A 10,991-nucleotide genomic window follows, 5' to 3' on the forward strand; every position below is an offset into this window, starting at 1 on the left:
TCTCTCTGTCAAATAAATAAATAAAATCTTTTAAAAAAAAAATTTAATAAAACCTGGGTCTAATACCACATAGGCCATTTTAAAAGTCCGTTAAGAATATGAGGGAAGGGCGCCTGGGTGGCTCAGTTGGTTAGGCGACTGCCTTCGGCTCAGGTCATGATCCTGGAGTCCTGGGATCGAGTCCCTGGCATCGGGCTCCCTGCTTGGCGGGGAGTCTGCTTCTCCCTCTGACCCTCCTCCCTCACATGCTCTCTGTCTCTCGTTCTCTCTCTCTCTCTCAAATAAATAAATAAAATCTTTTTTTTTTTTTTTAAAAAGAACATTTTCAGGGGCGCCTGGGTGGCTCAGTCGGTTAAGCGACTGCCTTCGGCTCAGGTCATGATCCTGGAGTCCCGGGATCGAGTCCCGCATCGGGCTCCCTGCTCGGCAGGGAGTCTGCTTCGTCCTCTGACCCTATCCCCTCTCATGTGTTCTCTCTCTCTCATTCTCTCTCTCTCAAATAAATAAAATCTTAAAAAAAAATTAAAAAAAGAACATTTTCAAATAAAAGGAGAGAGAGAATAGCATGATTAACCTGCATGTACCCATTATCCCATCACCAAGATTCAACAGTTACCAACTCATGGCTGATCTTGTTTCCTCCCTACTATCAATCACCTCCCTCCACTGCTGGATTGTTTTTGTTTTGTTTTGAGTAGGCTCCATGCCCAGTGTGGAGTCTAACAGGGGGCTTGAACTCATGACCCTGAGATCAAGACCTGAGCTGAGATCGAGTCGGACACCTAACCAACTGAGCCACCCAGGCACCCCTGCTAGATTGTTTTGAAACAAATCCTACGCACTATATAATTTCATTTGTAAATACTTCACTATCGATCTCTAAAAGAGAGCCCAAAAATAAATAAATAAAGAGAGTTCAGTCTTCTTAAGGACTCTATTATCCTAACATCCAGGCATCTATCGAGTTGATTTTGTGGCCCGGGGCGGTTTACCTGACCACCGAGGAAGCAGGCATTAGGAAGAGCCAGACATGAGACAACATCAGTGGGTCTGTATGTATCAACATTTCCTCTGTGATTTTGCTGGAAACTCAGATGCCATTTATCTGGGCTTCAGAGCTGCACAGCATGATGCTGAATAAAAGTATCTTGAGCCACACATGTGAAGAAAAGGCTCTTTTCTAAGAATCTGAACTCAAATACAATATGAAAAGCACAGGTCATCGTGGGCCCTGTCAGGAGCCCAGGGAGTTGCTGGCCAGGGCTCCCTTGAACTGTTCATCTCTGCAATCCATACCGATAAACTAGGCGACTCTGTTGGTTTTGACAAATGAATTCCCTGTCTGGTTATCCTTAGCTAACCCTCTTATTCTTTTGCCCTTTTTGCTGAAAGGAATTAATGTTAATGCATTTATTTAATTCAGAGATCCCAGACTTCTAAAGCAAAAAAGCCAATCAGCATGAGGCACCTAGCATATTGGGCAGTGTTAAATAACAATAATTACCCCTCTGTGTTACCCAGCTGCACTGTCTTGCCTGCCAACCCTCCTCTGGGAGGCCCTGGCATTGCGGGAGGAGGCCCCTATCAGGCCAGTGGTGTCTGGCTCAGGGGCGCAGGCTCTTCGCTGTCCAGGCACAGTGACATGACCCGACTTCACAAAGGCCTCTGGGCCAGCTATAAGTAAATCATGGCTCTGTGCGAGCCCCACTCCAAAGCAGCCAGGGCTTGGGTGGGCAACCAGAAGCCCCTTAGGGTCATCACTGTGGCTCTCAGATCCCTACCTCTGTGTGTGAGCTGGGGCCTAAGCAAGCCCAACAAGCGAGGCATTTTCCTCCTTGGGTGGGACTGGCCGATCCAAGCTCACCTAAGCCCTTCTTCTGTACTCACACTCTGTCCTCAGTGCAACTCTCCAGGGGGAGAAGATTCTGGAATCTTCTCCATCCCCAAGCAGATGGGAAAACATGACCTGCTGCAAAACCACTAGTTAGGAAGATGCCAATGTAGAGGGTGTAGAAAAAAAGAGGACAAATACTGTGTAAAGACGGGCACTCTCAGCTTTCTGGGTGACAGAGTGATGCACATAGGTAATAGGGTGAAATTCACTTCTGAAATCATATAATGACTAGCGGTTTTCAGAGCAAAAGGTTAGGAAGGGAACCTCAAAACTCTCTTTTTTCCTGCAGTGCCTGTCTGGAAACTTCTGGCAGACGCTTCTCGTTTGTCCTCAATGTCCTCGTCCGTAAGGACAGGGGCCACAGAGGAGGCCTCCTCAGGAAGAGCAGTCTATGTTTGAGAAGGAGACACTTCAGAGCTAGCTGGAAAATATTTTTCTCTCCTATTTTCGTTTTGTTCTGACGGTTTGCAGAAACCCAGCCATCTTCCAACCCCACTCCGACAGCAGGTGGGAGCAATCTTCAAAGGCGGGCAGGGTGGGGTGTGGCCCGTGGGCATAATCTCAGCCCAGACTTGAATCTCGTTTGGATACCTTCTGGGAGCCTTGGGTGGCCGATCCTTCTTTGCTCCCTGTCTCCGGCCTTCACCGAAAGCATCTTTATCGAGCACCTGCTATGTACTGTTGTAGGCGCGGGACGTAAGAGAAAACAGTTCCTCCCCCCCTCGTGGAGCTTAAGTTCTAGTCTCGGACACACGCAAAATCCCGCAACGAAATGCGTCTAGGAATTTCGGGGAGATGAAGCGCGTGGTTGATACGGGGCTGCCGGAAAAGTCTACCCGACTCCGCAACCCCGGGTTCCGCCCAGTGTGCGTTGCTAGGAACTCGCCTGGGCTGTTGCGAGGGGCTGTCGCGGCCGGCTGAGTCTCGCGAGGATCTCCGAGACTTCGCGCGGGACCGCCCATCGGTTGCCGGGAGACGGCGCAGCCTCGGCGGGGCGGGAGCCGTCTGTCTGCAGGCCGCGGGCGGTCTCGACCACCAGAGCCATGGTGAGGAGGCGCGGGGACCTGGGGCTCCTTGGTTAGCCGGCCCTGCGCGCAGAGAGACGACTGGACGGGGAGGCCTGGGTCCCCGGGACCTGTGCACGCTGAGACCCCAGAATGGGGAGGCCTGGAGTTCTGGGTTCCTGGCATTGAGGCCTTGGTGCTCTCGTGGCGTCTTCGTGGGGAGAGCACTGGGTGCTGCGGATCCCGCACCCTCTTGGAGCTGAGAGATCTGGGCTCTCCAGGATCCGGTGCTCACAGGGGTGCGCATAAACGCGCCCCCCCCACCCCCCCAATCCAGGGTCTGGTGTGCACGCTTTCCAGAAGACAGCCTGGGTCAGAAGGATTTCCTATCTGGAAGGAAGTCTCAGTCCTCCAGATCCTCGGGACCTAGGGTTAGGGGCCTGGAGTACAGTCGGGGGCAGGCGATACCCTAGGACCTCCAGTCTCTGGGATGAAGAGCCTGGGGCGTACCAGAGTGGCTAGAGGTCCGTCTACCCCGAGGCGACCTGGACAGAGCCTCAGGGTACAGGAGCTGCTCTTCCTTGGAGAGCCTTGGAGGAGTCAGGCCTGTATGGAGATGAGCAGGGTGGGAGCTCTCTGCCTCGCCAGTTCTTCCTCCCTGTCTCACTGTCAGGGCCCTCAGCTGCCCCACCACTCTGATAGAGGAGTTTTCCGTAGCTCATTTTCCAGGCAGATGCAGCAGGAGGGGTATGAGCTAGTGGGGAGGACCCCTCTCCAGGAGCTATGCCAAGCCCCTGCATTTGGCGGTGAGTTGCCAAGTAGTTATGAACCGGTGGGACCTTCTCATGGGGTGGACTTCTTGGAGTAGAGGGATTAGAAAGACGGCAGTACGTTAGGAGTGAAGATTTCAGTGCGTGGGTCTTTTAGAGTCACCTGGAAGAGGCCACCAAAATGCTTAAGTTTATCACTAGCTTGTCCGAATATGGGTGATTTTCCTATTTTCTTTTTGCTTTTCTATGTTTTCTAAGATATCCATGTAAAAATCTTTTTGTAATCATAAAAATGTTAACAGACACGTAGACATGCACATATAGAAACATTAATAGAGACATTTAGATGCATACACAGAAATGTTACAGAAACATGGGGATGCATGCACATACAGAAGCATGGGTCACAGAGTTGGGAGAAGTGAAGGCAGAGGTGGGGATTTGGAAATTCGGTACCTGCTTGAGTGGCCTTGGGAAGTGAGTGGGGGTGGGAGGTTCTTTCATCTTGTCAAAGTTGTTAGAAGCAGCTGTGACGCTAGGAGCCATTCCTGTGTGGTGAACCATTTACAGAGCACCCATGGTGAGTGCTGTCTGCTTCAGCTCTTGACCAGGGTCCTTGCAAGGAGTTTTATATTTGGAAGAAAAGAAGCCTCACGTTACCCCCCTGATCATTGCTGTAGGTCCATTTCTCCTTACACATACCCAGTAGTTTCTTGCAGGTTTCGCTATGGTGGTTACAAGCATTATTGTGAACACGGTAACATTTGACAGTGTGCTGTTGGGGTTCTTCCTGGCCAAGTAAATTTTGCATTCATATCCAGGAGGTCTCTGCCACATACCAAGGAGTGGATTTGGAACGAGTTCCCCCCCCCCCTTCCTTTCTGAGGGAGAAAATGTTCTCTTCTGAAGAGGAAGATTTGTGCTTGCTTTTCTTTGTGCATGGTTATGGGTGGGAAGCCTTAGGGCACGGTGATGTGCTCCAGGTGGGGCATGACACAGTGAGCAATAGGAGACAGGAACCAAAATAGGTCCTCCTGTCCCAGTGTGCCCCGGGGGTTAATCAGAGCCAGCCAGATGGTGATGTCTTTAGACAGAGCCTTCCTTCCTTACCCAATCATCTCTTCTTTAATCAAAGGCGCCCAAGAAGAAAGGGAAGAAAGGAAAAACCAAAGGTACCCCGATTGTTGATGGGCTTGCTCCGGAGGACATGAGCAAGGAGCAGGTGAGCAAGGCCTTGGCCTAGTCCTGGGTCGGGATGGGACTGGTGGGTGTTGTTCCAAGTTGTCTCTGGGTGTTTGCCTTTATGAACCTCTTTCACCGCCCACTGTCTCCTTATCCATCTCCCCTCAGTCTGCTCCTGCACTTCTGTCCAAACCAGGATATGCCTTCTTCCATTTCCATAATTCTCATCAGCTCCAAAGCTATCAAATGCAGTACATATTAAAAAACTAATGATGTAATGTATGGTGATTAATATAATAACATAATAAAAAAAATAAATGCAGTACGTATTAAGAAAAAAAAGCAATATAGCTACATTGAAAATTTTTTAATAGGGTGATAGGAATTTGGAAGGAAATGATTTTCTGATATAAAAACTATTTTTCGTTTTCTTTTTTTAAAAGATTTTATTTATTTGACAGAAAGAGAGAGCAAGAGAGAGAGCACAAGCAGGGGGAGCAGCGGAGGGAGAGGGAGAAGCAGGCTCCCCGCTGAGCAGGGAGCCCGACGATGCGGGCCTCAATCCCAGGACCCTGGGATCATGACCTGAGCTGAAGGCAGACGCTTAACGACTGAGTCATCCAGGCATCCGTATTTTTAATTTTCTGTGTATCATTTCTTTTTCTTTTCTTTTTTTTTTTAAAGATTTTATTTATTTATTTGAGAGAGAGAGTGAGAGAGACAGAGAGAGCACGAGGGGGGAGCGGGAGAGGGAGAAGCAGACTCCCGCTAAGCAGGGAGCCCGATGCGGAACTCGATCCCGGGACTCCAGGATCATGACCTGAGCCGAAGGCAGTCGCTCAACCAACTGAGCCACCCAGGCGCCCATCTGTGTATCCTTTCAATTTTACCCTTTTATGTACCTGATGTTCACTGAGCTGTTACTACAATATATGCATATATAGTATTCTTATTTATTTTATTTGCCATTAAACAGTAGGAATTTTTTTTATTTTTTTAATAAGCTTTAATTTTTTTTTCTTTTTTAAAAAGGTTTTATTTATTTATTTGAGAGAAAGAAAGAGAGAGGGAGAGCATAAACGAGGGGAGGGGCAGAGGGAGAAACAGACTTCCCGCTGAGCAAGGAGCGTTACATGGGGCTCAACCCCAGGACCACGGGGCGCCTGGGTGGCTCAGTCGTTAGGCGTATGCCTTCAACTCAGGTTATGGTCCCGGGGTCCTGGGATCGAGCCCCGCATCGGGCTCCCTGCTCGGCGGGAAGCCTGCTTCTCCCTCTCCCGCTCCCCCTGCTTGTGTCTCTCGCTGTGTCTCTCTCTGTCAAATAAATAAAATCATTAAAAAAAAAAAAAAGACTCAGGACCCCAAGATCATGACCTGAGCCGAAAGTAAATACTTAACCAACTGAGCCACCTAGAAGTCCCAGTAAGATTTATTTTAAGCCACTTGTCCATTTTGATGAAGTTAAGGGCTAGAAAACATAATTATATAATTATAATTTCAATTAAAAGGCTCCTAAAAATTGCAACACATGGTGAACCATGAGAGCAGATATCGTGCCTCCTCTAGGCTCCATGTTGATGACTGACCCGTGAGTATCTGCTAGGGACCTGTTGAGGGTTCCATGTCAGCTCGCGTGTTCGTATTAATAAGCCTAAGTTTCTTTTGATAGCTTTTTAAAAAAGATCTATTTATTTATTTGAGAGAGAGAGAGAGAAGCAGATTCCCCGCTGAGCTCAGGGCCCGACGCAGGGCTCGATCCCAGGATCCTGAGATCATGACCTGAGCCAAAACCAGGAGTCGGAGGCTTAACCGACTGAGCCACCGAGTCTCCCCTCTTTTGATAGTTTTAGAATAAGACATAAGTACAGAGGAGAGTCATGTGACCTGAAGCTGGAGAGCTGGGCAGAGGCCCTTGCACAGTGGTGAAGAGTTGCTTTATTTGATTTGATTTAATTTTTTTAAAGGTGAAAGTGTTTCTTTTTTTTTTTTTTTAAGATTTTATTTATTTATTTGAGAGAAAGAGCACAGAGGGAGAGTAAGAGGGAGAAGCAGGCTCCCCGCTGAGCAGAGAGTCTGACATGAGGCTTAATCCCAGGACCCCTAGATCATGACCTGAGCCGAAGGCAGATGTTTCACCGACTGAGCCACCTAGGTGCCCCGAGTTGCTTTATTTTACATGCAGAGAAACCATGGGCACTTTAAGCAGATGGTGATGGGTTCAGGTTTGTGTTGGAGAGATCACTGGAGCTTCTGCATGGAGATTGGATTGCACGTCACATTGCCCCAACACTTGAGCTGTTTCTTGTCCCTGGGGGTACAGAACTGTGACACAGCAGTGATCGGTCAGCACAGGGGGACTGACACCTCAGAACCATCCGGGGTCCAGGCAGGGGTGAGGGACTGGGGACTGCAGTCTGTTCTTTGGCTGGTTACCCTATGGACATTGTGCCCCAGGGCGGTATGTTTTCTGATTTTTATTTTTATTTTTAAGATTTTATTTATTTATTTGACAGAGAGAGAGAGAGCGAGAGCAGGAACACAAGCAGGGGGAGTGGGAGAGGGAGAAACAGGCTTCCTGCCAAGCAGGGGGCCCGATGTGGGACTCGATCCCAGGACCCTGGGATCATGACCTGAGCCGAAGGCAGACGCTTAACGACTGAGTCACCCAGGAGCCCTGTTTTCTGATTTTTAAAGAGAAGCTAAAAATCTATATATTTATAAGAAAGCTAACTATTGAGTGAAATCTGACACCATGAGCCGCTCAAAGTAGGTAGGAGCCTGGATGCCCCAATTCTTTTTTTTTTTTTAATTTAACTTTTACTTATTAACATACAGTGCAGTATTGTTTTCAGGAGTAGAGTTCAGTGATTCATCACTTCCATACAACACCGAGTGTTCATCTTAACAGGTTCCCTCCTTAATGCCCATCACCCATCTATCCCATCCCCCTCAACCTTCCCTCCATCAACCCTCAGTTTGTTCTCCATTGTTGTTGTTGTTTTTTTTTTTAAGAAGAGGAGACCCCCTTCCTCTATTTATTTTTTTTTTAAGATTTTATTTATTTATTTGACAGAGAGAGAGAGAGACATAGCGAGAGAGGGAACACAAGCAGGGGCAGAGGGAGAGGGAGAAGCAGGCTTCCCGCTGAGTGGGGAGCCTGATGCGGGGCTCGATCCCAGCACCCTGGGGTCATGACCTGAGCCGAAGGCAGACGCTTAACGACTGAGCCATCCGGGTGCCCCTGTTCTCCACTGTTAAGAGTCTCTTATGGTTGGGGCACCCGGTGGCTCAGTTGGTTAAGCTTCTGCCATTGGCTAAGGTCATGATCCCGGGGTCCTGGGATCAAGCCGCACATTGGGCTCCCGGCTCAGTGGGGAGCCTGATTCTCCCTTTCCCTCTGCCCTTCCCCCCTGCTCATGCTCTCTCTCTCACTCATGCTCTCTCTCTCTCTCTCATGCTGTCTTCTTCTCTCAAATAAATAAAATCTTAAAAAAAAAAAGAGTCTCTTATGGTTTATTTCCCTCTCTCCCTTTCCCCCACCCCGCTTCCCATATGTTCATCTTTTTTCTTTCTTAAATTCCACATGAGTGAAATCATATGGTATTTGTCTTTCTCTGAATTATTTCACTTAGCGTAATAACCCTCTAGCTGCATCCATGTTGCAAATGGCAAGATTTCATTCTTTTTGATGGTTGAGTAGTATTCCATTATATATATGAACCACATCTTCTTTATCTTTTAGTACCATCTTCTTTTAATACCATCAATTGATTGACATCTGGGCTCTTTCCATAGTTTGGCTATTGTGAACATTGCTGCTATAAATGTTGGGGTGCATGTACCCCTTTGAATCTGTATTTTTGTATCCTTCAGGTAAATACCTAGTAGTGCAATTGCTGGGTCATAGGGTAGCTATATTTTTAACATCTTGAGGAGCCTCCAAACTGTTTTCCAGAGTGGCTGTACCAGCTTGCATTCCCCTCAACAGTGTAGGAGGGTTCCCCTTTCTCCACATCCTCGCCAACATCTGCTGTTTCTTGTTCATTTTTGCCATTCTGACCCGTGTGAGGTGGTATCTCATTGTGGTTTTGATTTGTATTTCCCTGATGCCAAGTAATGTTGAGCATTTTCGCAAGTGTCTGTCAGCCACCTGTATGTCGTCTTTGGAAAAGTGTCTATTCATGTCTTCTGCCCATTTCTTAACTGGATTATTTGTTTTTTGGGTGTTGAGTTTGATAAGCTCTTTATAGATTTTGGATACTAACCCTTTATCCGATACATTGTTTGCAAATATCTTCTCCCATTCTGTAGGCTGCCTTTTAGTTTTGTTGATTATTTCCTTTGCTGTACAGAAACTTTTTATCTTGATGAAGTCCCAGGGGTTGATTTTTGCTTTTGTTTCCCTTGCCTCTGGCGACGTAGATGACCAATTCTGGATGGAAATGAAATTCGCAAGGAAGCCAAGAGCCTGCCCCACTTTTCTTTTAAATTTAACCTATTTGCAGATTTGCAGTTGGCTTTGGACCAAACCTTTTTGACTGCTAGCTGGTCTTTTGGTTTTGTATATTTTTTTGCTTAACATATATCTTAAAAGGTGAGTGTTTTTAAATTTAGTATTATTCTGTGAATATGTATATATGGTGCTACACCATTTTCATATCTATGTGTCTTTGGGCCATATAATCTTCCAGGAGATTTACTCTAATTTCTCAGTCATTTCCCTCTTTAAAATTATCTTAGATTACTACCTTAAAAGAAAATTTTTAAAAAATATTTTATTTATTCATTTGAGAGACAGAGACAGAGATAGCGACAGAGAGAAGGAGTGGGGAGGGAGAAACAGGCTACCTACTGAGTAGGGAGCCCAACACAGGACTTGATCCCAGGACCCTGGGATCATGACCTGAGCTGAAGGCAGACGTTTAACTGACTGAGCCACCCAGGTGCCCCTTAAGTTTTTTTTTTTTTTAAAGATTTTATTTATTTGACAGAGAGAGAGACAGAGAGGGAACACAAGCAGGGGGAGTGGGAGAGGGAGAAGCAGGCCTCCTGTGGAGCAGGGAGCCCGATGCGGGGCTCGATCCCAGGACCCTGGGATCATGACCTGAGCCGAAGGCAGACGCTTAACGACTGAGCCACCCAGGTGCCCCAAGTTTTTTTTTTTTAAGATTTATTTATTTATTTGAGAGAGAGAGAGAGCATGTGCGTGAGCTGGGGGAGGGACAGAGGGAGAGAGCCTTCAAGCAGACTCCCTGCTGAGTGTGGAGACTGGCAGTGGCTCGATCCCACCACCCCATAAGATCATGACCTGAGCCCAATTCAAGAGTTGGACTCTCAGGCCACCCACATGCCCCTTCCTTTTTTAAATTTTTTGATGTCGTAATAATGGTGTGGCTAATATCTTTGAGCAGAAAGCTCTTGTGTTCTTTTGAGAAATTTCTTTAGTCTAAATTCCCAGGAATGGAATAAAGGATATAATCATTTTATGATTAGTAGCCACATTCAAGATATTTCTGCTATTTTCTGAGTGTGTCCTGTCCTTAGAACCTTCCTAGCATCATATTTTAATTTCTCACTTTTGGCTTTTACTTGTTTTTAGGTGAGAGTGGCCCTCCTTTCTTCTTTGCATTGGGTGGGCCCCTGCTGGGTCCTCACGGCTCTGCCCTGCTCGGCAGGTGGAGGAACATGTCAGCCGCATCCGCGAGGAGCTGGACCGTGAACGTGAGGAGCGCAACTACTTCCAGCTGGAGCGGGACAAGATCCACACCTTCTGGGAGATCACGCGGAGGCAGCTGGAGGAGAAGAAGGCCGAGCTGCGGAACAAAGACCGGGAGATGGAGGAGGCTGAGGAGAGGCACCAGGTTGAGATTAAGGTAAGTGGGGCTGACCTGCCCATCCCTGCTGGACTTACCACATGGAACAGAGGAGCTGCACAAGGGGTGGGGGGATTTTCTCTCCTTCCTCTGGGGGTTGCAGGGCTTTGTATCCTTTACAGTGGGAAACAAAGGTATTTTTTGTAGAAGGGTATGTGTGTGCAGGGGAGCCCGCATGTGCAGGTGTGTGTGAGTGTGCAGGGGAGCCCGCATGTGCAGGTGTGTGTGTGTGAGTGTGCAGGGGAGCTAGCATGTGCAGGTGTGTGTG

The 10,991-nt window shown here is 47.6% G+C and overlaps 1 protein-coding gene across 5 annotated transcripts in view; it reads left to right on the forward strand.

Moving 5' to 3' along the window:
* Nucleotides 1–10,991, forward strand: part of GAS8 (growth arrest specific 8) — a 57,499-nt gene that overhangs the window by 35,824 nt on the left and 10,684 nt on the right. For 4 of the 5 annotated variants that reach the window (XM_021705639.2, XM_021705637.1, XM_021705636.1 and 1 more), the window contains exons 5-6: nt 4,804–4,890; nt 10,526–10,723. In XM_021705639.2, coding sequence (XP_021561314.1) covers nt 4,804–4,890; nt 10,526–10,723 — 285 coding nt within the window. Of the gene's footprint in view, nt 1–2,841; nt 2,941–4,803; nt 4,891–10,525; nt 10,724–10,991 lie in introns of those variants that run through there. The other variant, XM_021705640.1, reaches the window with a different exon arrangement.

Source organism: Neomonachus schauinslandi, chromosome 16 (assembly GCF_002201575.2).
Source record: "Neomonachus schauinslandi chromosome 16, ASM220157v2, whole genome shotgun sequence".
Taxonomy (NCBI): Eukaryota; Metazoa; Chordata; class Mammalia; order Carnivora; family Phocidae; genus Neomonachus; species Neomonachus schauinslandi.